The sequence below is a fragment of the Quercus suber genome, unplaced genomic scaffold (assembly GCF_002906115.3).
Source record: "Quercus suber isolate HL8 unplaced genomic scaffold, Cork oak 2.0 scaffold_4, whole genome shotgun sequence".
In the NCBI taxonomy this organism is placed as follows: domain Eukaryota; kingdom Viridiplantae; phylum Streptophyta; class Magnoliopsida; order Fagales; family Fagaceae; genus Quercus; species Quercus suber.
This window is the reverse complement of record NW_027069470.1, coordinates 502,728-530,350: the sequence shown is the minus strand read 5'-3', so window position 1 is coordinate 530,350 and position 27,623 is coordinate 502,728. Positions and strand designations below refer to the sequence as shown.

At 34.0% G+C, this 27,623-nt stretch overlaps 2 protein-coding genes across 6 annotated transcripts; both read right to left on the bottom strand.

Moving 5' to 3' along the window:
• Positions 1–1,905: 1,905 nt before the first annotated feature.
• Positions 1,906–6,546, bottom strand: LOC112007333 (outer envelope pore protein 16-2, chloroplastic). 2 transcript variants are annotated; one of them, XM_065770581.1, is made up of 7 exons: positions 6,236–6,546; positions 5,357–5,408; positions 5,132–5,206; positions 3,922–3,953; positions 3,579–3,612; positions 2,749–2,816; positions 1,906–2,196 (listed from the first exon to the last, which is right to left on the bottom strand). In XM_065770581.1, the coding sequence occupies exons 1-7, from the start codon at positions 6,365–6,367 to the stop codon at positions 2,053–2,055; spliced, it is 537 nt and encodes a 178-aa protein (XP_065626653.1). In that variant the 5' UTR covers positions 6,368–6,546; the 3' UTR covers positions 1,906–2,052. The 2 variants fall into 2 exon arrangements, with proteins under 2 accessions (XP_065626653.1, XP_023895441.1); XM_024039673.2 differs by having other exon boundaries at positions 5,132–5,212; positions 6,236–6,544.
• Positions 6,547–9,580: 3,034 nt separating this feature from the next.
• On the bottom strand, positions 9,581–26,248 carry LOC112007285 (uncharacterized). 4 transcript variants are annotated; one of them, XM_065770536.1, is made up of 25 exons: positions 25,803–26,244; positions 24,881–24,904; positions 23,033–23,113; positions 22,797–22,896; positions 22,598–22,682; positions 22,442–22,491; positions 20,757–20,836; positions 17,812–17,871; positions 17,426–17,525; positions 17,253–17,330; positions 16,623–16,690; positions 16,441–16,509; positions 16,280–16,357; positions 16,104–16,199; positions 14,824–14,894; positions 14,571–14,648; positions 14,352–14,445; positions 13,176–13,274; positions 12,298–12,515; positions 12,087–12,201; positions 11,383–11,514; positions 11,192–11,299; positions 11,010–11,119; positions 10,827–10,928; positions 9,581–10,725 (listed from the first exon to the last, which is right to left on the bottom strand). In XM_065770536.1, exons 1-25 carry the CDS (start codon positions 25,848–25,850, stop codon positions 10,194–10,196), a joined length of 2,676 nt encoding a protein of 891 aa, XP_065626608.1. In that variant the 5' UTR covers positions 25,851–26,244; the 3' UTR covers positions 9,581–10,193. The 4 variants fall into 4 exon arrangements, with proteins under 4 accessions (XP_065626608.1, XP_065626614.1, XP_023895385.1 ...); XM_065770542.1 differs by lacking the exon at positions 11,192–11,299 and having other exon boundaries at positions 25,803–26,245; XM_024039617.2 differs by lacking the exon at positions 24,881–24,904.
• Positions 26,249–27,623: the final 1,375 nt, after the last annotated feature.

The following is a 27,623-nucleotide window of genomic DNA, read 5'->3' as shown; positions in this document are numbered from 1 at the left end:
TGTTCAAAATAGAGCTAATAATTAACAATAAGATAAATTTATTTTCTTTCCTTTTGAAGATGTGGCAACTAATGACTTTTTAGGAAATTTTTAAAAAAAATTATTACATAAGGTGAAGGAATAGATATTCAGTACTTTTGATAAGAAATAGTTATTCTTCATTTTGAAGAATAGCTATTCATAAGGAATAGTTATTCATTGTAATAAAAACATAACCAAACAACCGAATAGTTATGCCATAGGAATACCTATTACATTACAATATATATTACAGTTTACCAAACGTGCCCATAATGTTTATTAAAGATCTCGTTTTAGATTGTAATTAGAGGTGAGCAAGAACCTGTCTAATCCGACCCGACGCAAAGAGTTTTGGGTGGGTTAGATGAATGCTCGAGTCAGGTCCGTGCCAAAAATTCAGGTGAAAACTACCCTATGAGAGATGCTTTCCCAAAAAAAACCTTTGACAATAAGAATATCATAAATCAATACAGGGTGGTTTTTGTGCAAAAAGTATTGCTTAGAATTCCACAAGAAGACAAGCCTGCTTGTGTACAATCAATGGTTTTCGATACAAACAAACCTAATTAAAATAAAACAACAAGGTTCAGACACATTTTCCCTCTTTTGCCTAAGCATTTTGTTATAATATTATTATAACAAAATAAAATTCCAAGGAAACCTTTGCATGCCTCCGTTGCGTTTTGGGAGGCCTACACCCCATAGAAACTGTCGACTTGAAACTGTCCCTTGGCCTGTAGGTCCTTCAGTTACTCAACTGAGCGAATGGGTCACTAGGTTACATTATGAGCGAATGGGTCACTAGGTTACATTAGGAGGTTTTCACAGTCTCTTTTGAGTACTCCACCAGTGCACCAGGCGTTTCTTCATCAACTCACACAAGTAGGTGATCTATTTCTTGCGGGTTTTAATCTCCCTAGACAGCAACCATTTATTGCGGATTTTAATCTCCCTAAACAGCAACCATAAATAGCAAAATCAACAAGTACAGATTCAAAAGCTACAGGCCCAAGCCCAGGCCATCAACCTCTAGTCCCAAGACCAAGTCAAGGACTAGCAGATCCATACCAGGAGGAAATGGAAGCAGTTTTTTAGCAAGCAGACAATTCCTTAATCAAGAACTCGGCCGTTCTAGATTTTTGTGATTGGTATAGATTAGTGTTAAAACACAATTTTTGTGGATTTGATTGGCCCTTATTAGGGTTCTTGGACTAGTTCATGTTTCTGATTGATATAGATTTTAGTGTTAAAACACAATTTTTGTTGATGTGATTGGCCTTGTACAAATGGATGTTTGAGATTGGAATATATTTTAGTGTTAACAAAGTGCCAAGCAATGCATTTTAATGCTAGCCATTACCAAAAAAAAAAAACTAGTAAGTATTTAATATTGAGAAATAAATGAGAGACAACACAAAAATTTGATGAAATATCTATGCATGAGCAAATTTTGACTTGTATGCAGTCAAAAATGTAATCTGGAATGAGTCTAAAAGATATTCAAAACGCTAACCACCGATATCCCAATAATATTGAACATTAGCCACAGATATGAGTAGATCATCAAACAAGCCACTGTCTTCATATGATTTAAAATGCTCAAAGGTTAGCCTTGGTACTGTTACATTTGCCAAAGAAGAAGGGGGAAAAAAAAAAAAAGCAAATGAATACAGCTCCTCCAAGTTGAAACCAAATCAAGCATTTTGGACGATTCAATGCCCAAGATGGTAAGATGACATCATGAAGACCTTCAAGCTATCAAAACCATGATAAAATTACCACTTGTCCTAAATAAATAGCTAAAAGGGTGAATTCAATTATTTAACTATTATTCTAACTTACTTCAAAAACAGGGAAAAAAAAGTGCTCACAAAAGAAAGAACATACCAGTCCAAGAAAGTGCCATAACCTTTATAATTATTAAGGGAAAAGACCATCTCAAGGAAAATCCTAGCAACAACATTCTTAGACAAGTACCAACAATAACATATCAAAGTAAAACAGGAAGGCAGCTACATTTCTTTGGTGGCCTTAAAATATCCCAGTAAGAAGATTTGCAGCAGTGGAAATTGCAGCTCCAGTGATTGCACATTGCACAATCTGCTCATGTGAGGAGTCCTCAGATGTAAGTGCCAATGCCATCCCAGTTATTGCTCCTGCAACTGCACTGTTTTTCTGCAGTAAAATAAAGCTTAACGAAATCAACAAAGTTACTGAATTAATTTTCAGATGAGAAGCTCTGCTTGTTGCCTAGTCTCAAACCGCAATTTTTAGAACAATGGTTACATATTACAATTCATCATTTCCCAATTAATTAGGCCTTTGGGACAAGGGATTGTTTATCATAGTATCAAAGCAAGAGATCCTACACCCACGTGTGAAAAGTTTAAATTTTTACATGTTGGACTTGGGAACCCACTTATTAAGCGTAAGTTTGAATCTACACATGAGAGGTGTGTTAAAATAATGGTCAAATAATTAAATTCACCATTTCCTCGTAGTATTATCATTTGAGACGTGTTTATTTATCAACAATCATATCATATACAGCTCTACATTTGCTAATTTAATGTCTTCACAAAAATTAAGAAACTATGAAAATAAACATGAGAGAGAGAGAGAGAGAGAGAGAGTACACAGATAAGCCAGTTCACCAGGAATTTTAATCAGATATAATCCACAGCATTGTGAGATGACAGATATAATCATCATGAATATGAACATTACCCAATCATGAGATCCACGAGCCTCCTTTAGCCCATAAGTGAGACCTGAATACACTCCAGCAGCCAGTCCTACAGTAGAAAACAAACTGTTAGTGTTAGCTCCTCCCTGCCATTATATGTTAGCAAACGTACATTGAATCATGCACATTGCAACAACAACCAATTAAAAAAACCAGGCTGCTTTAGTTTGTGACTTAAATCAAAACTTTTATTTCAATATGGTGCTAGGGATGGCATAAATATTATTACGTAAATCTTACAAACTACAAACTGATGTGTTAACTTTTATACACCCAAAAAAAAAATTAATAAATTTATTTATCATGTTGCTAATGTGAGACCAATCACATTCTTTGTTATATCAATTTGAAAGCATTCTGTAGTAAAATTGCTAATGCTTGCTAATGCCTTTTAACATTGTTCTTATTTCAATATTAGAAAAGAAAACATTCAATAGCATACGGATTCTTGTCAAGAATCGAAACAAGCAAGCATTCAATTTAATCTTAAACTTGGACAACTTTGGTCTCAACTGTAGAAAAGAAGACCTTCAATAACATATGAATTCTTGCCAAGACTCATAACAAGCAAGTGAGCATTCAATTTAATCTAAACTTGGGCAACTTCAGTCTCACCTGTAGAAAAGAAGACCTTCAATAACATATGAATTCTTGCCAAGAGTCAAAACAAGCAAGTAAACATACAATTTAAGCTTAAACTCAGGCAACTCTAGTGACTCCAGTTTACATTCAATCCTTTTGATGCTGAAATATTCAAAACAAAACAAACAAACAAACAAAAATCATTTTGAGTATGGCCATGCAGGCTTACCCCACTGCAAAGATTCTTTTCCCGTATTCTTCACCTGAAAATCATGGTTACAAGACCAAACCATTAAATCAAGCATTGATCACATAAACAATGAGCAAGAGTAAATGCCAGTGAATGAACTGCGCAAACACCAACAATCATATACGTCCCAGGAATATGACACGTTTGAGATGTCCTAACAAACTAGACAGATTAACTTTAGCCAGTACTGTTAAAGTGAGATCTAAAAAAACAAAGATGTTGCTGCGTGTGGATCCAAATGCTATTACAATTAATTCCCACAAGGCTTTGTAATGGTTCTTAGTGTGTCTAAGAACAAAAAGGTAGAGAGTTCAAAACTCACCATGGCTTCAAGGGATTTTCTGTTGGTTTCTCCTGCAAACACATGAGCAACAACAAGACAAGGTCATTGCAATATACGTATCATGACATGATGTTGTCATTGTCAGTGTAAAGCATCTGTGCAACACTTAAAAGAGTATAGACATGCTTAGTATCTATTCCAATAATTTCTGTACAAATTATAATATGCTTGAAACAGGGATATTCCCTCCCTCCCTCCCTCCCTCCCTCCCACATGAATATGTTTTATTTATTGTTGGACATATTTTTTGTTTATATTATGCTCACAAAATAATAACTACTAGTAAAATCTTTAAAAAGACGTCTAAAATCAAAAGAATATTTTAAAATATTTTTTCCCTCCCAACTAACTAATAACAAATGTGCAAGATATTTCTAGAGGCGTCCAACATGTATTCTGAGCATTGAACACACAGGAAACTGAATTTCCAAGTATTAAACACAAAGGAAATTGAAATTTGGGGTGTTCGTCCTCCTTAATAGTATACAGATAGGGTAAAATTTAGGTACAAAGCCTTAATATATTATGTTTTTCAATTAAATGTCAAATATTTAAGCTAAATTACAAATTGTACCTCTTAACTTTGCCTAAAATTCAATTTAATTTTCTAACATCACTGTCATTCAATTCAATCTTTTAATGTTCAACTTTATTCAATCTAGCCTTTAAGGACTCCCAAAATGATATAGTTTTGTATTGAAAAAAGTTAAAAGTTAACGGCACAATTCTAACAGAGAAATAAAGGAGGTTTGAATTGAACAAAATTGAAAGTTGAGAGACTGAATTTAACAAAAATAAAGTTAGAGGAATAATCTCAATTTCAGGCAAAGTTAGAGCTTACAATTTGTAATCTAGCCTTAAATTTAATTGTCCTTGAAGAAAAATATATATCTCACTTGTTAATGTATCTAGCTAATTAGATGTCAGATTGAAAGTTAAGAGACTAAATTTAACGAAAATGAAGTTAGAGGACTAATTTTAATTATTAGGCAAAGTTAGAGCTTACAATTTGTAATTTAGCCTTAAATTTAATTGTCCTTGAAAAATATAAAAATATATATGTTTCACTCGTTAATGTAACTAGGTAATTGGATGTTTTAATTTAATTAATCTAATGTACTACACATAAAAATAAATAAAAATAAAAATTTAGCCGTCAAAGTATTAGGAGTGTTGTCATGTTGTTTACCTCTAAGGTCTGGGAACCGACGTTTCTTGGCACCTGAGAGCTCCGATGACACATCACCACCACCTGAATCAAGTCCTGCACCTAATAAAAATCCACATATGTACTAATCAAGTCCTAAATAATTTTTTAGAAAAGGAAGTCTTAAAAGAATTGTGTTTAAGTATGGACTAGACAATTTGCACTTGCACTATAAGAATCAAAGATTTGCACTGGAAATCATTGTACCTTCGATGGCTGTAAAATAAGCCTCGCGTGACACAGCCTGAATAGCTCCGATCTGTGAAGCAGAAGACACCCATTTTAGAATTTACTGATTTAGATAGGTGTACACTGTAAAATATTACAATATATATGCACACACCATTTTTCACAAAGGTTGAAATGACCTATAATATTGTGATTAGATCAATATTATTTTCACTTGATCCACTGACATAATTTTTATTTTACATTTTTATTTACGCCAATCACAACAAACTAGCCATACCAATTAATGGTTGTGAAAAAAAAATTATGAAAAGAAAAAAATTCTGTCCTTGGATTTATTTGATACATGCACACACGCACAAGAAGATAATAAGATTGCAAGTAAAATCATAGGTTCTTGAAAACCCTCTTGGTGGGTTTATGTAACTTAGGGTCTATTTGTTACTGTTGTTTAAACAACAATTTTCAATATTTAAGTTTAAACAACATTACACATTTTTTCACCCACACTTACACTTATTTCCAAAAAATACAATCAACTTTATTAGAAATTTCTTATCAAATGGGCCTTAGCCATTAAAACTATACGTACATGATCTACTAATATACACACATACAAACTTAAATACTACCCAAATAGATAAATATCGTTAAATTACCGATTCTCTCAAAAGCTTAAACTTTTAGGAAATTGTGAATTTAATCAGCTCATCTAACACTCTCTCCTTCTCTCCTCACATGTGAGCCACCAATAAGTGAGGTGGGACCCATTACATAATATTTAATAAGGTAAGGTGAAGAATATAGAATCTCGTACTCTAAATTACTAATTTTTCAAAAAATTTAATCTGAGTTACGTATAAACATGCATGCATGAGAGAGAGAGAGAGAGAGTACCCCGGCGGCTTTGACGAAGCTCTCAGCGATGCGGTTGAGGAGAGGGTGGCCGAGGTCAAAGAAGCCACCCTTCTCGAAGCTACTCAGCTCATCCAGCAATGACCTTGTCTCCAAGTTACTGCTGCTGCTCATTTTTTTTTTTTTTCCTGATATTATCCTTCAATTAATAAAAGCCTAAAAAGTAAAAACAATACCAGATCAAAAGGAATTATACTTTATATATTTATAACCTCTTCGCTATCATATCTGAATTATAAGATCATATATGCACACTACTGATCTTTCTCTTGAACTGAAAGTGAAACACATAAAAAGAAGAAAGAAGAAAAGGAAGCGGTTATATATTATAGGACAAAATCAGTTAGAGAAAGAACACGTGTTGGCGTTCCCATACGTGTCTGCTTCTATAACAAGAATGCAGACCTTCGTGGCGACCTTTTGGGATCGACTTGCCCACGTGTCTCGTTCTTCGAATTTGGAATTCAATGTCGACGACCAAATACCAGGTGGCCTCTGCCATGGATTATCTATTAAAATTAAAAAATAAAATATATTGTTTGGTTTTTTTTTTTTTTTTTTTGATAGAAAAATATATTTGGTGTTTTCTTTTTTTAATATAAGATAGAAATAATATTTTATTTTAATTTAAGTGTATATGTATGAAATATAAAATAAATAAATAAATAACTTAAATCCCAACCAATCTTAGTAATTCAAGCTTATAACTAAGTAGGGTTTGAATTTGTATTTGAAATTACTTAAGAGTTGGATGCGTTTGGCTGTTGTGGTTTGTGTTCCCCAAACAACAGGATGGATCAGCAAGATATTTGGTGTTGACTGTTGAGCATCGGGTGATCTTTTTTTTTTTCTTTATTTATTTCTTTTCTCAAGAGATATAACCATATCAAATAGTTGAATAATAAAGTGTGATTTTTTTTTTTTGAGAAAAATAAAGTGTGAATTTGTGATTAAAGTATCATTTTCAAGTGAATTATATAATTATGATATCCCATAACTCTCTCTATATTATATATTTCACTTTTCATTTCTTTGAATCATCACACAGGAGAACGACCGTCGTTTTCAGACCCACATCAAATAAACCCTAATTCTTGATACCAAATTTTTTTTCAGAAAAAATAACTCTTTCACACACCTCACTTCTGTACCTCTTGACTTTTTTTTTTTTTTTTGATAGCACCTCTTGACTTTTCTTGATAATTGATATGACTCTTAAATAGTCGCACTCTTGGGTACTGTTTGTGCTAGGCTAAAAATAAAATATTTTTCACATATGTGATCATGTGAATCAGTTACTTGAGTGGCTGGATTTTTGTCAGCCATGGCCCAAAATATGCAAACTTGCCAGGCCCATTATAACAGAGAATATCACGGGAGGTAGTAACGTGTAACTAAAAGTTTTTGTAAAGTTTTCACATGTGTGAGCATGTGAGTCAGTTTTCCACTAAAGGGTGACTTGAGGGGCTGGACCTTGATCAATGTAAACCATGGCCCAAATAAGCAAAACTTGCGAGACCTGTTATAACAAGAGAATATTATAGTCAGTTATCCACTAAGTCAGAGTGCAATAAAAGTTACCAAAAAATAAGGAGGAGTACAGTAACTGTTTTGTCTACAATAAATAAAGATTAAAGGTATATTAGAGGACATAACAAAAATCTGATAAACTTGATTCACATACCTAGTCAATGAAAGGATAACTTCATGTTTGTAAGTGTGTTTGCCTCACATGAATTATCTAATTATAATTTTTGTAATTTAACTTAGGAGTTTGTGTGATTTGAATATTTCTTATTTGTATGAACTTGAATTAAGATATCTACATACTGTGATTACATTGTTTGCTCCCTTATTTTTCTTAGTTGAATATTTTGTACTTTTGAAGTCCTATTAGTTTAGGCAGTGGTAGAGCCCATCAATTTGGTGCGAAATCTTGTCTTGCAAGTAGTTCTTTTCAAGAAAGTTTGTATTCTCACAAACAATTTGGTTGGGATGGAAATGTGGGAGATAAAAAATGATGAGGATGGAAATGTGAAGAATTAAAAAATATATATAAAAAAAAATAGTTTTCCCTTGCGTGTATTTGGTTTGAGGTAGAAAAGTAGAGAATTAGAAAATTTTTTTATTTGGTTGAGAAAAAAAATAAGATTATAGAAAATGGTGTTTATATAAATTCACTTTTATGCTCATATTAAATAAAAAATATTAATAGTTTATAAGAAAAAAATAACATTTAAACCTTAAAAAAGAAATTTAAAAGAAAAGAAAAGAAAACCAACTTGTAAGCAGAGAGAGTGGCAGATGAGTAATTTTATATCTTAAGCCCATTTTCTCCCCAATTTAGGAAGAAAACTCCCTCTTCACCAAAAAGTGGGCCCAGAAAGAAATTATTCTCTTTCCCATTTTCCATCTCTCCAACTAAACACATTCACTTACTACTTTTTCTCCCTCATTTTGTATCCTTCATGTATTCATTCCAACCAAATGGACTCTAGTGCGAACAAAAGATCAAACACTTTTAGATAATAACGAGTCATACCATTTCATGATAGATTAATGCTCTTAGCTGGGAAAGATATCTCATATATAGGATACATGCATCATCTCTTAACTGGGAAAGGTATCTCATATATAGAATACATACATCGTCCCTCTTTTGGTGCATAGAAAACTTACCGTGAGAGCTAGAAAATACTCACATATAAATTCAATGTAATACTCACATATAAATTCATGAGATAGTAATTAGTTATTGCGGATCTTGTGTATTTTATTATTTTAAATTTAGGCTGCAATGCCCTATTTATAAATAAACCTGAAAATGGCCAAGCATAATCATGTTTCTCATTGAGAGTAATACACAAACTATTTTACAACATTTTTACAAATTGTTGATGTAGTTTTAGCATTTTCCGAATAGTTATTGCAAGTAAAAATGTAATGTTAGTGATTGGCCCATATTAGAACTAGTAAAGATTTGCCACATCAACAGTTTGTAAAAATATTATAAAATAATTTGTCTATAGCATTACTCTTATTAAAGAAAAAAAAATAGAAATTAGGTCTCCAATATCTCGTAATTTCGGGATTACCATATAGGCAATTAAGCATAACAAGATGCACAAAAAAGTCTTCATAGGGTTGTCACAGTCCAATCTTCTAGTATGGTAACATAACTTCAAAGCCAATTAAACTAGGCTTCACTTGATACCGGAAGGAAAGCAATTCATTGAACATCAAGTGATGTAAATCCGAATTTTTTATTCCCAACAGAAAAGGAGAAAAAAAGTGAGAGGGCAACTGTGGCACCAAGTTTTGACTTGCTTTTATGCTGGAACAAGAACCTTCAATATAATAAGTGTTTAAAATCTAATTTACACTGGTCTATAATTAATTTCACTAGTACTACATTTGAGAAAATTTTGCCCTCTAACCAATTCACTAGACCTTCTCTATTACAAGAACCACACCCACCACAAAACTGAACAAAGAAACTATGCAGGGCAAACATTAGTGCCCTCTCTATGATATGGTTCACATAGCTAAAAATGGACAAAATAAAGGGTAATTAGAAGGGAGAAAAAAGTACAAAGAAAACATGTGAGAAAATTGGAAGAAGAAAATTAACGCTGATAAATGTTGTACAAAAGAGACAATTGGGAAGCTCAAAGCATCAGAGAGACCAAGTGAAGGGGGAGACTGGGCCCACATTGTAGTACAGACCGATTTCTTTTTTGCCGCTCAGTAGTTCTATACAGTATCCCCTCCTATTATCAATGTAAAGCCATCAACCAAATTCATCCCCCCTTGTACAGTTCTTCTCTTTAGAACTGCATTGTTTCCTTTGGTAGCCCACAACTCCACCACCAAGCACAGCCACAAATTGATGAAAGCAGAACAGAAAATGTCAATCTTGCTGAATATGGCTCTGAATATATTAGGATCCATTTACAGCCATTTCAGGTGAGGAGTTTGATGGTATTAATGGAGACTCCTCTCCACCCAACTGTCTACTGTCTGAATTGCTATGCAAGCGATCAGAACATACTCTAGAAGCAGCAGGTTCCTTCTCTTTATGGTTCTCATCTGTAGTGGTGGGGATATCAGAACAGCTTGTGTCTGTAGCAGGTTTCTCCTGATGATTTTCTTCAACTGAGCTTTGATTACCATCAGTTGTACGAGGAGTCCCATGCATGGTGCTAGCAATTTTCTTACTGGGTAGCACCGCCTGGCTTAGTGTTGTACACAAAGCAGCAAATACGTTATCTTTTGACCTGGAGTTCTTTCCAAACCGCTGCTTCTTTGTCACCTCGGGCTTGTTATCCTTAGATGCCAGTTTCCGCTTCAACCTAAGAGCCTCCATAGTTCCTTCAACTTCTTCAGAAGTTTCTGGCTGCTTCCTGGGTGGTGGTCTGTAGTCTTCATCATCCTCGTCATCCTCATAGTCAACCAGTCCACCAGATCTTGGACTACAAAAAAAATGGGAAATAAATCAAGAAAAAAGCATAGGTTTGATACAATTAACACACACACACTGAAATGTCATCAACATTTTTCACGATTCCTTTACCTTGATGGTGGGCAGCTTGCAGTAACTCCGTTGGATAAAACAGGTTGAGATTGTACTTTTTGGGTATGTGACATTGATGCAGATGCTGTATCTTCTTCATCACTGATTTAAATGTCCAAATTGAGAGGGTATGGCTAGAAAACCTAAACAAAGAATTCCTTAACATATTTTCCCTATACGTACCTGTCCTCATTGAAATAGTCCTCCTCTTCTTTCTCTAGAGCACGCTCATCAATTCGTTTTCTGTTCTCTGACACATTACCAGTGCCTTTTGTTCCACAATTCTCCAGGGACTGCAAACACAGTTGTGAGAACCAAAAAAATCTGAATCAATATGGTAAATATCAAGAATGATTGGAGAATACCTGCTCATATTTAACTTTTAGAGACTGAATAGAAACCAAATTCTCAAATTTGGTCAACTGGTCCCAAAATGAATCAACTATATATTTAAGCAATAATTTCAGGTTTTCCTGCATAGAACAAGATCATTAGCAGAGAATTACTTCCAGATATATCTAAAATCCAATGGCAAAGAGGTATTAAAAATAAGCACCTTTCGAATGTACTCAAAAAGTTCTAATACTGCAGAGTTGAGCAGATTGTAACGATTGCCATTACTAACAAAGGCATCCACAATTGGTTTGAGAAGGTTGTTCTTAACAATATGACTTATCAAATGCTCATCCTGCATATAAGCACACAATTTGAGTTGTTATACACTGCCCACAAGATATGCTAGTCCACTGGAACTTTGCAGACAACATAAGCAGAGTAAAAGCTAATGAAATGCACAACAACAATAATTAGCAATATAAAATTAGTAGATTACCAGAATATACAGAAATTATTAAGGGCTTAAAAAATATGCACAAACATCAGATTGAGACACAAGATGTCCAGATGAGATGATGGCATGTATTTGAGAGATGCTCATCTCGCCAGAAACTTGCACAATTTCCATTGATAAAGTTGGCTGCTAATACTGCATATGTATGATACCCATCACTAACCCTATGTTTGGATGGAGGGAGATTGGGGGGGGGGGAGGAGAGAGACACCCAAATGGGGCTAAGTGTTCCCACGTACTAAGCAGAAACACAGAAGCAAATGACGACTGTCTCCTATCACTCTTACAATCACCAGCTCACAAAAAACTGCCTCTTAATTGAATCTTTTGCAGTTAATATTCTACCAAGCACAGCTTTTAAAATAAAAATGGAGAATTGATATTATTCAGTATCAATTGAATTTACTTACACTGCGGGAAAGAATAGTGCGAACAAATCGAACAGCAGCAACAACTAGGTATCTTTCCCTTCTTCGCGTCAACAGCAAAACTTTATCTATCACATTATTAAGGAGAAAGTTACACCTGCAAACAGAAGAGAAATCCACACATTTACATGTTAAAATGTCTGGAGAAGGATTCAGTCATCAATGATTAAACAGAAGGCATCCAAAATATTACTTTATCCTGTATGGATGGTGCAGAACACAAAAGCACAGCAATTCACATATGTTTGACAGTATTTCAGGCTTTGTGCCATTTTCATTTCCAATACTTCCACCGGATCCTTCAGATTTATCACTTGATTGAGCTCCACTTTCCGAAGGACAAGATGCTGTTATAACATCAATTAGTTGACCCAAATGCCTCTCATAGAAAATCTCTATAATAGTATCTCTCTGCACAAAACAGCAAGACCAAACACTCAATGACACAATAAACACACACAAACATATTTAATCTGAAGCATGGAAAAGAAATCCATCTTACATGAAAGTTTTACGGACAACTTTTTCCAACAATTCAGCAGAAATATAATAAAATACAAATCAACATTCAAAATGTCACACCTGCATAAATAAACTCAAACACGTCGCAGACTCCAAGTGCAAGGATATTACAAAATAAGTACAGAAATTTTACGATTGCATATGAGAGAAAGAGTGACAGTGATGACAAATTGATACCCCAAAAGAGGTCCAAATCTTTCAACTGCCCTGCTAGGAGACTGATACAAGCCTTTCTTGGAGTGGGGGAGGGAGAGAAGGTTTTATTGCCAATAAAGTAAAGTTTGAAATGCTTTATTCAGGCTTGTTATTTTTGAACAAGTTCAAATTCAGGCTCAGCTAGAAGCTACAGAATGGACCTCATGCTTAGTTACATGGAAAGAAATATGCAACGCAAACAAGCCAAGCTGACATGCATGAAATGAAAGGGTATAAAGTAGAGTAAAAAGTAAAAACACAAAGTAAAAAAAATTTACTGAAACTTCAAAAAACCAGAAATTCAGGAAAAGGCAATTGAAAGAAATATTAGGAGTGAATGGTAAAGGCAGGCACCTGTGCTCCAGACAATGTGTATGAATCCAGTAAACTGCGAAGAATTTCAAGAAACTGGCAGTGCATGTCCTCCTCAAAATCTGTAATCATTCCTTTAACCTACACATTAACAAACAACCCTATGTAAATATTGGTTGGTAAACATGTGTCCTTCCGATGAGATGGTGGCAGAGTCAAAGAAATGAGGATCTGATCTGATTAGCTACAGCAGCTGTTTACTACCATGTATGCCCATGAAGTTGAACAAAGTAAAGTTTGAATTAATGTTATTATTATGGCAATATAAACTTGTCAAAAAAAAATATTGTGGCAATGTAAGCAGATGACTTTTCAAGACACTCGTTACCGTTAAAGAACAGTCTACACTCATCTACAACACTGACTTTGCATTCATTAATTAGAGCGATTCCGCATCTCCATCTTTTTAAATATTACATGTCTACACATTTACACTCATCTATGATACTGACTTAGCACTAGTGATGGCAACCTACATGCAGGGCTCAAATAACAAGCCCTCTTTCCAATTCAGGTTAAGAGAGACATCATTCTTCACTACCATATTTACCAGTTCTTAACTAAATGTTTTATTAAAAAACACAAAACTGGATGCAACCCCAATACACCTGGAAGTATATACAAAAGGTACACCAACAATCAAGCATGAAAAGTAATTCATCTAACAATAAGTTTTACATGTTTTTGTAAATTAATTAATCTAACAATGGGTTTTGTAACAAGGTGGTCGCCTTGATAGCCTAGGCTCTAAAGGCAAGTGCCTCGCTTTAGAGCCTTAGATGAGCCTTAGTGGTGCCACAACTTGCCCAGGCACCTCAGCAAGCATATCCAGGTCACCTTTGACTACCATATATGCCACAAATATATTCTCCACAAATCATCTATCATTAAAATCTCCCCAAATAAGCAAATCTAAATCAACCTGTAAGGTGTTGAAACTCAGCTTTATATCTATCTAGTTAAATCTGTTTCATATTTTTCATCTCCACAAACCCTCCCCCCCCCCCTCCCCCCTTTCCCCCCACCTAATTCCCCACGTTTTATTATTATAAATCATGCTTCAGTTGTTAGGCCATTGATGCAGCCCCACTTGGTGAATATTTTTCTAAGGTGAGTGAAATGAGCTGTTTGGTGTATGAGCCATATTGCAATGCATACCAAGAGTCCAAAAAGTAGAATTCCTTCCTGCTGAACAACGTAAGAACGAAGAAGGTTTGGATCCTGATTCAAGAAAAGAATAAGGATATCTGTCCTGCATCCATTAGAATGACTTATTATTAGGACAATGACTATTCTTTGAATTTATTATGCAAACATGCATGTTCTTAATAATAAAACACAAAAAGCAATAGACTTATAATAGGAGTTCACTATTACCCAGTTAATACAAGCCTTTTGTCTTGACTCTGCAAAGCAACAGTGATGATGTCAAAGATACCTTCATTCATGAGATCCCTGCAAGAATTTTAAACTCTCGCTCTTAAAACTAGTAAAATAATGCAAAGCAAAACTATGCACTGATTTGATAATCACAAAGATAACACTTAAGCAGCAACCACTTTCAAACAAAGGGTTGGCTACAAAGAATTCAACACCTACATCAACATAAATAATTGCAGAAATAGCATACCTAAATAGCCGGAGCTGTTGGACCATCTGCAGGCTCTTGCTTAAACTACAAAACTCGTGCAAGAAATACACCTATTTCATGGAGAAAAAAAATACAGGGTTGTTATTGATGGTTAAAGAACATGATCCACTATCATTACCAGGAGAAACTCCACAAATACCCACTATCTCTAACAAACTAAACTCACAATCTTACTGCTTTATCCTGAAGCAAGTTAAGAATCAAATAGAATCATTTAAAAAGCCAATAATTGCATGTTTTTAAAGGAAATAACAAGATGACATCATAGGAGAAAAGGGTTTCACGGCTTAATTTATCTCTACAACCAGTGCTCTTAAAATGTTCATCAATTAAAATAGTGACCGAGAAACAAGCACATCGGGTCCGTTTGGTTGGGAGGATGGAAAAGTGGGAGGATAGAAAATATTTTGTTTTCCCTCATTTGTATTTGGTTAGGGAGGGTGGAAAAGTGGAGAGATTGAAAATTTTTTGGCTTGGTTGAGAAGAAAAGTGAAAAGATAGAAAATTTAATTTATATAAATTGACTCATGCCCTTATTTATTTTTATTTTTTTAAAATTAACTAGTTAAAATTACAAAAAAGAATTCATGCCCAGTTTAAAATTATAAAAAAATAAAATAAAATAAAATCGAATTGAAGATGAAATTAAAAAAATAAAAACTATTTGTGCTTCTCATGTTTCTCTTTTATTAATAATATTCTCTTCTTACTTATCAAAAAAAAAATAGGAAGCAAAGGCAGCAACACGTACACAGTGGGATTTGGCATAGCTAATTTTGTCCAAAAATTTTTACACAATTTTCTCTCCCATTTTCTCCCCAATTTGGGGAGACTGTGTTTTGATGGCCTGGGGAGAAAACTCCTGAGCCCCACCAAAATTCCCTCCCCTCCCCTCCCAACCAAACACTTCTCCCAACAATTTTCTCTCCTATTTTCTCTCTTCTTTTTTTTCCATCCTACCTATTTCACCTCCAACCAAACACACCCATAGTCTAGGATCTAGACACGGACAATCCAACCTCATGACCGTCCTGAAATTGAGTAAAAATTAAGATGACCAAAAACAAAAACAAAACATTGTTCAGACACTCTATAGCAGTATCAAGGGGACTGATTACATATTCAAAAAAAGGAATCCAAACTGTAATTTCCTACAGCACTAAGCGGACTAATCACATATCCATGTTGGAATTGGATAATACTATTAACATGCACAAGAAAGACAAATGGATGTAATTACTTCAAGATTCAAAAATTACCAAATTCTTCTTAGACTCTGCAGAAGTGGAGGGTGATCTCAACCTAGCAAATAATTCCTGAATAAAGGTACTGTCATCCTTTAACAAAGAAACAACCTACAAGAGAATAACACAATTAGAGGAAAAATAACATAGTACTCAATATGTTTAAAAAGAATGAACTTTTAAAATCTTACAAGTGCATTGTTTCCATGAATTATGGAATTGAGATTTGCAATTGTGCCCTCATCCAGTACTCGAGCCAAAACAACATCCTAAACAAGGTAATATAAAAGGATTGCTTAAATTACAAACAAGAAAGCTAGTAATCCAAGGTTGTGTCATGAATGATTCACACCTTCAAATAACCAACTCTGTATGTCTGGTGTATTTTTGACAGAACTAAAGGATCTTTGATTGGTATGGCCTATAACAAATGAAAAAATGTCCAGAAATTAGTACATAGCAATTTTCTTCCATCCACCCATCTCAACCTCCCCTTTCATGAAAGAGAAGAATAACCAGCTACAAAGATGTTACCTCCTTGTAAACAACATGCTCTTTTAAAAAATTACGATGATGTTGGACACGAGGGACCTCTGGATCATCTGCAAGTTACATTTAGAGTGGTTCAACATGATAAAAGAATTAGTGAATAATAAAGAACTAAGAACCAAACCATCAGCCAAGCCACCACAAATTCTGTGTACTTACCCAGAATATACAACTATGACATAGATGAAGAAGAGGGTTTTAAAGGATAAAATCATTAAATATAACGATTCTGCCCAATGTAGGTATTACTTAAGTAACTCAGTAAAGTTAGAAGTAGAAATGTAAAAAATAAGTAGACACAAAAAGGAACATCCCCCCTTTCTCTCTCTTGCCCTTCAACAACAAGAAACAAAGTCATTTACATGTTAACAGCTACAAATATATATTTATTTTTACTTATCCAAAAAAAAAAAAAAAATTGTAGCTGTTCATGCTAATATAATGGAAGCTAACAATATTTTTAAACCCCAAGACTGACCCAGCATTTTATATAAAGAATGTTTCAGACATAAAAATTGGCCTTATAATCACCAAAATAGACAAAACATATCTCAAATATTTGAACTCCATTCTAATATGAGAGGTTATCATAAACAAATGAAAAATGAAACTTACACTCCAGTGCACCAATAATATCCATGATCAAGTCATCACCAAATATCTTCTCGAAGATCTGAGGACTATTGAGCAAAACTGTAGGTAACCACACACAAGTCGCTCTAATGAGGGATGTGCATACAAGTAGCATATAACAAGGACAAAATGGTGGAACAAAAAGGATTACTTACTAATCCCTTTGACTATTTTGTATATCATGTGAAGGCCATCAACATTCTCCAATTCCTCACAGATTCTAAACAGGTCCATCAGCTTTCGAAAAAATTCTTGCTGTGTCAAGACAAAATAGAAAATAAAATAAAATTGTAAGATCTGAAAAATTGATCACCCAAAATACAATTAAGTCAGGAAATTTTCAAGATTATAGGAAAACATGGTCGGGCATCAGGTATGAAATGCATCAAACAAAAAAAATATATTGTCTTAGACAACTATGATATGAAGTATATGAAAAGGATAAGGTAGGAGAAAGAAAATCTTATTTAAAAGTGACACACTTGGACTATCTTAAATGGGCAAGGTCTCACTATATATCAAGAAGATATACAACACTTACATCATTCCCAAAGAGTTCGGTCAGCCGCATTTGATCAGCAATGCCACTCTCAGCCACAGTCTGCAAAACAAAGATTGATCAATTTGATTCAATGATCCAGTGACTGGGTGCATGCGTATGTGTTTAAAAAGAAAATGGAAGCAAGAAAATCGATGTTCCAACAAAAGGAAAAGGATCTACCAAAAAATAAAAAGATAATACTATATAGCATGTAACTCCACCTATGTCTGAGCTTAGTGTCACATATTTGTTCACAGACAGTCCCAAGCTCGGGAAAAGGCTGGTTGCAGTAGGTTAACAGCTAACATAAAATTTTAGTCACTCTTTTATGAATGGATCCTATACAAATACTAGGTGGGGCGTCCCCTACTAGGAATGTGCTGCATCAGACCTCGGGTGCAGTGAAAAGTGGGCAAGGGTTAGCTAGGGAAATCCCCATAAGCTATGAACTACATCAACAGATTCAACACTCAGGTGTAGTGAAAAATGGGCAAGAGTTCCCGCATTTTGGTGGATGGGTGCAGGTAAAAAAGTTTGTCCAAGAGAATAAAATTTGAATAGGTCCTTGGAATATAGGGTCTTTAACTGAGAAAATTAATGAAACTAGTAGATACAATGACTAGGAGAAGAAAAAACATAATGTCAACAAGAAACTATGTAGGTAGACAAGAAATCTAGAGAAATTGAACATACTGGATATAAATTGTGGCATACAAGAAAAGATAAAAATATAAATGGGGCAGGGATAATAATAGAAAAAGTCTTAAAAACGAAGTCGTTGAGGTAAAGAGGATAGAAGATAGAATTTCGTTAATAAAACTTTTTTTTTGATAAGTAGAATTTCGTTAATAAAACTTGTCCTAGGAGAAGAAACAATTAACATAATTAGTGCGTATGCTCCTCAAACAGGATTGGAAGAACCAATAGCAAAAATTTTGGGAGGACATGGATGACAATCCAAGGGTTACCATACGGAGAAAAGATTATTGAAGGAGAGCTTTATTTTATTTTTGATAAAAAATAAAAATTTTATTGCAATCAATAACAGACCCAAGTACACAGGAAATGTATTATTGGAGAATACCTGAATGGCCATGTTGGAAAAGATAGTGGGGGCGCTTTGAAAGAGTTCATGGAGGCCAGGGATACGGAACAATGTATGATTTGATATTAACGAACGCTTGGTTCAAAAAGGAAAGCATCACACTTAATTACCTTTAAAAGTGGGACAAATGTTGGTTAAATAGATTTTTCACTCACTCGAAAAGTGGATAGTGAATTTTGTAAAGATTGTAAGGTGATACTAGGAGAGAGCGCACCCACTCAACATAGGTATGGTATTCATATTAAAAGATGGAAAAGAAGAGATACTCATAATAGACAAAGAAACCCAAGGATGGGTGGCGGATTTTGAAGGGAGAGAAACAAGATGTGTTTAAAGATAAAATGATCAAAAAAGGTAAGTGGAATTTAGACAAAGACATTGATAAAATGTGGAATGAAATGGCTACTTGTACTAAAAGAGTGATTAAAGACGTCTGGGAGAATCTAAAGGATGTGGGCAACCTACTAAGGAGACTTGGTGGAATACAGTGGTTCAAGCAGAAATTAAATCAAAGAGAGCTATAGATGCCGGCCTAAATTTAGAGACACTGCTACTTTATGAAAATTATAAGGTGTCAAAGAATGAGGGAGAGAAACATACATATATTTATATAATTGCTAAGAAAAAGGAAATGAAAACAAGAGGCTTAAATGGTCTTTGGTGCATTAAAGATGATGATCAAAGAGTGTTAGTAAAAGAAGAACATAATAAAAAGAAATGGAAAAGTTATTTTGATAAACTTTTTAATGGAAACAATATGAAAGATTGGAGCAATCTAGATAACCCAATGGGGGATGGAAACCATATATTTGTTCGAAGAATCAGGATGGCCGAGGTAAAGGATGCATTAAGGAGGATGAAAATGGGAAAAGCCGTGGGACCAGATGAAATCCCCATTGAAGATGCCTAATGAGTGGAGAAGTACTTTAATTCCTATTTATAAGAACAAGAAACATATTCAAAACTGTATAATTATCGTGGAATTAAACTTATGAGTTGTGCTATGCCATGACAATCTACTATGGAAGCTATTTTCTTACTTAGATATCTAATAGAAAAATATACAGGCCTGTAAAGACCTTCATATGGTTTTCATTGCTTTAAATCCCTCCCCCCCCCTCCCCCCCCCCCCCCCCACCCCACGCTGCAGTCCACATAAAGAAAAATACCCTTTTCAAGGCTTTGGCACACCTAATTCCTCTCATTAAAAAGAAATCTCCCTTGGGGCTTGCAGTGCACCATAATAAAACCAAACATCAAACAACTTAGTGCCTCTCAAATTCTGTTGCACTATGTCTGGACCCTCCCTCTCTAGCGTATTGGAGTACATTAAGCCAAGCATGGAAGCAACAAAATCTGAACTTTCCACAAAAAGATATCAGTAATCACAATCCTTCAAAGGCTTTATCCCATATGTCAGTAATCACAATTGGTGAAGCTTCTGTTCATACTGTAGTTTCATAAGAGGACATGAAGGAGGTATAAAGCTCTGACTGACTCTAGAAATCTTTTTTTACTTAAACAAGACAAGCTACCAAAAAGATGGAAAGCATGCTACTGCAATGAATAACTTTTCCTTGTCAACCCACTTCCCTCACATGCTCGATCATTAGATTTTACACACAGCCATCCAGCTAAAGGATATCAGGATAATAAAAATAATAAATAAATAAACAAGATAAATTAATAACTCAGAGAGATAACAACATCACAAATTAAATGCTACAAACATTAAAACACGAAGGCATAGTAAAGCTACTTGGCCAAAAATGAATAAGCATTAAATATAAAATTTAAACAGACTATAAAATAAGATAAAAATAAAGCATCCTTTTGAAACCTTAAGTATTAGAGGAAGTGTGGATAGCTCAACAGCAGGTAACTCCCTCAACTCACTGTTCACACTGTGAAATGTATCGTCTGCATATATCACAAAGAGAACATAAATAATGGTTCATACCAAAAAATTAAAAAAACTCCAAATGCAATCTAGAATAAGAAAGATAAAAATGTAATAGAGAAACTTTTAACGCACAAATGGATCAGACGATATTCCTTCTAATAATTTGGACTTATTCTCAATGAGAAGGAACTCTCAATTGTGAAAGTTATTTGATTCCTTGTGGAAGTTTGTCATAAATCTTCAATTCCCTCCAGAAATTTGATTCTTTATTTGCACCACCACTATGGAAAAAAATTCTTACCATGGATACGATAAATTAGATTATTACAAGTCAGATATCTTTGCAAATTAATTTGAACCATTAATGTATACAGTTCCTATTTACTTCTTACACATGAACCAAACTCTTGGATTTTTTTTTTTATATAAGTAAAATACAATTTTATTCAAAAGCAGAAATAGATCGCATCACAATATGCAGCTTGACCTACTCTGGAAGAATTACAATCTCTTTTTTGACTCAGAAGATCTACAAAATATTTATAAAAAAAATACTAAGGGATGCTGCTAGGCAATCATCCACTCATTCAGAGACCATAACATTATTGGCTTAACTAAATGAATAGGCTGTTCAACACCATCAAAAGTTCTATTCCTCACTTACCAAATGGTCCACAACACATGATGCAGTAATTTCCAAGTTTCTATAACGACGACATTTTCATTGCCAACACTCCAACAGCTGAATAACGATTTTCAGTATGACCCATGAAACCCCAAAAAGAGTAAACACAAATTACCACTATTATGCAAAAGAAAATGATCTACCGACTCTCAGTTACTCTCACACACGAAACACCAATCAATAATCTTAAGGGATTGTTACCAAATAATATCCACAGTTAAATTATTAACCCTCGCTGCTGTCCAAACAAAGAAAGCAATCTTGCTAGGTACCTTTACAGTCTAAATATTCCTCCATAGGAAATGTGTCTAGTAGATCCTCTGAAACTCATACTTGCTTGGATTTGAATTATACTGGCTGATGAGCCCACAGGTATGGCCCATCTAGAAGAAAGAAAGTAGAAAGCATTTTTACAGCTTCAAGAGGGAGTCCAAGAGGGAGTCCAAGATTATGGTCATCAATATGGTCAAATTGGCTGTTGTTGGTGTTTCCCTACTGTTAGAAGATTTGTTTAAGGGCTTCACTACTACAAATAAGAAACTACCATATATAGTTTTTGATGGGGAAGCTACTATATATAATTGACTACATCAAATTATTTCATGGATGACAGGCACTTCTCTTTCAGCTGCCTTTCAGCTTTATTCTTCTAGAAGTTGAGCTTTTTTTTTTTTGGATGAATCTAGAAGTTGAGCTTACATGCTTACATAACACTCCCATTTCTATATAAGTCCACTTAAGTCTGAACCCAAAACACAAGGTCACAGGTAAAGTTGGGGGGAGTAAGCTGAAAGATTCTTGATATACAAAGGTTCAAGATGCATCTAAGGTATAATTCACCTGGAGATAATAAGCTTTGAGATATACATAGGTTAAGAATCAAGATGCAAATCAACAGATTATAAAATGGAAAATTTTAAATCTTACAAATACTTACTGTTAAGAGTATTAAAATGCAGATTTCTTTGCACATTGCAGATATTGTCCCTATATAAAACAGGCATGATATTTAGTAGGCATCAATGATGGCTGAAGCAGAAATTTTTCAAGGGAAGAAAAAAAGATTTGTGAATAATAAATATTTAGTTATTACCATATGTAAGTGCATCCAGTAGTCTCTTGAAAGCTGAGTGCCAATTCCGTCGAATATTCTGGATCTCTCCATGAGATAATGGTATCTAAATATAAATAGAAGTACTTATCAGCCTGACATTTAAACCACTTGCCATAAAATATTAGCTACAACAGGAAAAGAAAAATCTAACAATTCATCTGTTGAAACACAAAAATACCTTCTTGCTTTCTGTAAATGTCATCTGAGCTGATACGATGCAAAAGTAACGTCTCATTGTCTTCTTCATCAACAACAAACAAACCCAACTCTTCTGATCGCTGTGATATAAATTTTGCAATAAATCAAAATGCATGGAATATTTTAGATGCATTTTTAGAATGAGAACTCTTTGGAATCTAAAATCTTCTTGTCAATGTCAGACAAACATCAAAGAAGATTAAGATATGAACAAACCTCCATATAGTCAACACTGACGTGCCCAGTGCCTTGGTCATCCCATTTCCCATCATCATTCAAACGGTAGACCTTTACACGCTGAAATTAAAAAATAATAATGAAAAGAATTATATGGGCTACTTCTATCAGTCATCCAGTCAACATAAGCAATAAGCATAAATTTCAAAAGAGCAGAACTTTGACTCCAGGAAAACTTGTGAAGCAGCTAAGCATCCCCAAAATTTCAAATTGAATAAGAAGATAATACATCAAAAGATAACAAACATAAATTAAACATAATGCTGGATGTAGGGTGCGCAAAGGACAATAAGTAATAAGGCAATTGCACATCAACCACAACAAAGTCATCCTTATAACTACTCAGCAAAAACCCAAAAAATCATGCTGATTGAACAAAGGGTAACTATTATGATTTTTGAAAACTAATAAGCACATAACAAATTTAGGGCTACCCTGTGTAATTGAATGCAAGAATTTGAAAAGCAAAATCATGCAAGTAAGCTATAAAACAATCTGGAGCTATTAAAAATCCGGCAAAAATAAGAACTGTGGTCATTTATCAAAAAATAAAAATATAGAAATGGTACTCACTAATATGCTAACATCAGAGTAATACTTAGGTACAAACACTTCAATAAAAAATTGTATTACAAACTAACATGGCACCTTATTTGGCAGTGCCACGTCAGCCATATTTATAATGCACAGTTATCCAATCTCCTTAGCTAAAGATATGACATAACTGAAATATAACTACATGAATTTAAAACAGAATCTAGACATCAGTACCAATTTTAAATCCTAAGATTATGAAGAGCTCTATGTCAACTAATTGAAATTATAAATAGAATCTTGACATAAGTACTCAAATTTGAATCATAAGTCTATAAAGAGCTCCAACATCCACATAAGTCAATTACATAAGGGTATTTCCAATAACAAATATGTGCAAAGATTCCTTTACTAACCAAGTTCTCAGCTCTGGTAAAGATATCCTGGTGATGAAAGTAATCTGCTCTAGTAAAGATTTTTTGATCATGCAAGAGTTAAGTTGTTATATATCTGAAGCTAATTTCCTCTGATGTCAATTGTAGTAATCGAATGTTGGAATGTTAGATAGAACAATAAGAGTGCTCTCTCTCTCTCTCTCTCTCTCTCTCTCTCTCTCTCTCTCTCATATGTTCATGCTCAAGCACATTTGCAAACCTGTTTTTCCTTTTTGATAAGTAATATTTGTAATCTTTGTATGTATGTATAGTAATGAGAGAATATCCTCAAGAGGGAATAACAATAAATATCGAGCATATCTTACAAGGGTGAAGCTGGCATTATAAAACTCACACATATATGCATAAAAGTGTGGACTTTTTGTTTTTGCTAGGTGAATAGGGGAGGGGAGCTAGTGGGTTAGAATTCTAGTGCCCAAACACCACAAGAGGTGTTAAATCCACTGGGATATCCCTCAAACCCCCCACAAGATAGTGGATCAAAAAGAAATAGAGTGAGAGGATGAATTGTAATAGTTACCATACATTCATTTTAAAGAGAGCATAAATAGAATTTTAAACTAAAGTGAGTCCTAACTCCTAATATGATAGATGTAATACAGATGAAATTAAGGCCAAATCAGCAGCATATGGCATTGTCTCAATGCGGTGTTAAAAAGTTTGTTATTCAAGAGTATTGGAGTACAAGAAAAAGTTAGTCATCCCATAAAAATAGCATATTAACTGGGTCTATTCCACAAAAGAAAGTTGTCATTTTAAAAGAAATTTGAACAGTAGGGACCAGAGACTTATGCACCGAGAAAATCACAAAAGAAAATCCTTCAAATCCATGACTCACCAAGATAGCAACAAACACCTGTATCTGGAAAACGAACAATATTATCAAACAAAATCAAATTTGTTTCAAAATTATGAGCCCTCAAAAAATCAAACTTAAAATGGCTATGGGAATTCAAATTGAGCTTAAATACACTTGTGCAAAATGAATATAGAGCTTCTGCTCAAGCATAAAAAAAAACAACTAAAAATTTCCAAACTTCAAGCCTAGACTGTCCAACACAAGGCCACCATACTACCGCTTTAACTCATTCTCCACTCTAAGGATCAAATTCAATCAACATATGAAAATACTCATACAGTTAAGCTCAGACCACCCAATGGGTATTGAACCCACAACCTCACGCTCCACCTTGCCCTTAAAAGGGGACAATGTGCCATTTGAGTTAGAGCTCATTAGCAGCTCAGACTACAATTATTAATCCTGTCCCACTGGAAAAGTAGTTCATATCTAACCCAACCCTTCAATTTACTGTAGTAATTTTGCTCAAAAATTCAACAAACAATTACTTCGAAACATATCAGCACCCGGGCCACAACAATATTACTCGTTTTGACATTTTCGGGCAACTTAACTGTTTTAGCAACTAACGAACTAAAAAATTGATTAACGAAAAAAAACCAATACACGGCAACACAATACAACCAAAGCAAATTACAAAGAAAACCCTAATCGAATCAAATTATAAATATTTCACACTGACTCAATAAAAATTAATCTAAATCCACCACAATTAAATTAACCGAAAGTACACAATTACACCCAAAAAAAAAAAAAACAATTATATAATTCATAGACTAACAGTAACACCAAACTCAAACCTTCAAAAGGGCCAGCAACAAAACATAGAGTATCTAAATCAAGCTCAATTTCAGGGCAAAAAAAGTAATGAGGCTTCGATTTCAACTAAACTGGAACTCACCTGCATCGAATTGTTGGCGTTGGCCTGTGACTTCTCTGGAGCGCCCATGGAGGAAGGAGCTCCTGTATCCGCGATTTTCGAATTCGAAGCCCCGAAATTTTCGAGAAATTTAATCCGAATCGAAATGAAGAGACGCGCCTCTAGAAAGTTCAAATTAGGGTTTTTTTTTTTTTTTTGGGTGTGTGTTTGTTAATTTAAAAAAAAAAAAAGAGAGAAGAGAAAGAGAGAAGAAACAAAAGAATTAAGGTTTTTCTAGAAAGGGATTTGGGGGATCAATGAAAAACCCTAACCGCCATTAAAATAGATAGAACTGTGAAAAACTCTCTCCCTCTCTCTCTCTCTCTTTTTATTCTTTTTTCTGTGCTAAGTGTTTTACTCTCTCTCTCTCTCTCTCTCTCTCTCTCTCTGCCCGACCTTCTTTCGATTAAGAGAGGAAAGAGAAAAGTAGAGGGGAAAAAAAAACCATTACGCATGTAGGGGAAACGAGTTTTTTTTTTTTTTTTTTCGGATTTCCGGAATTGACCTTGGGTGTTTAAGTGAAATTACGTTGGGTGTGCCATTTTAATTGTGTTGTGTTGTGGTGGCGCAAACACTGGCTCTCTCTCTCTCTCGCGCTTTCTTTCTTTTCGCGATCCAATCACAAGGGAGTGAGTGCGGAGAGCTTTGTGAGAGAAATTGTGGGTCTCTTACCTGCCTGTGACTCAAAGGCGCACACGGGTTTCACTGATTGGTTCCTGGATTACATAACACGTGTTTCTGAGCTAAAAAATGACAAATAGCAGGTTATTTTGGTTTTTTTTTTTTTTAATGCGTATTTCGGTTTATTATTGGTGTGGTATGTTCAAATTAGAACCAATAATAACTTACCACATTTGAAAGTATTGTAAAAATATTATGAACGTAGAACTTTTCTTCTATGTATGGTATGGGGTTTGGAACATTTTTTCACAAAAATGCTACTACACAACATTTTCATGGCAAATGTTATTTGGTAAACTATTACTGGTTCTATTTTGGGCCAACCACTAAAATTATTATTTTTGTTTATTAGTAGTAATAGCCGGTAACAGTTTGTCATCTACAATTTGTTGTGAATATGTTGTAAATATAGCATTTTTTTTTTGCAAGTATCTGTACGAGAATTGCTGATTGCTTATTTCTAATAGATTATTTGTGTAAACTTTATCAAAGATTTTTTTTTTTCCAGCTTAATTAGTTAGTTTTAATGTACAATTTTTTGAAATATCACTTGTTTGACTTCATTTCAATTTTTGAAATTACAAGTATGCTTTTACAATTTATACATTTTCTAAAAAGAAAAATCGTCAAATAGCTAAATAAGTTGATGTCAAAATATACACATAGTTTTTTTCTTTGGTAACTTTTATGTTAAATACATTAAAAATATATATAAAAAAAAGGCTAATTTATTTCAATGAAGCTAAAAAAAAAAAATCAAAACTTCCCAAATTGCACCAAATCTTAGGTGGCAATATGTCCCCAGTACTCGTTTGTATTTACTATTAATATTATTTTTTTATCTACTAACAATTTTCCATATAAAATATTATTGGAGTGATTCTTGTACCGCAAACTAAACCACAACTATTACTACAATTATCTTACATAATAAATTTGAAAAATTATTAGGTAATCTGGAGTACCATAAATGCATAATCTTTTCTCTCATATAAACTGTAGGTTCCACAATGAATTTAATTAATGGGACTCATCATTTATGTGAGAAAAAAAATACACATTTATAATACTCTTAAAATACATAATAATTTCTCAATAAATTATGATTAATTATTTATTATT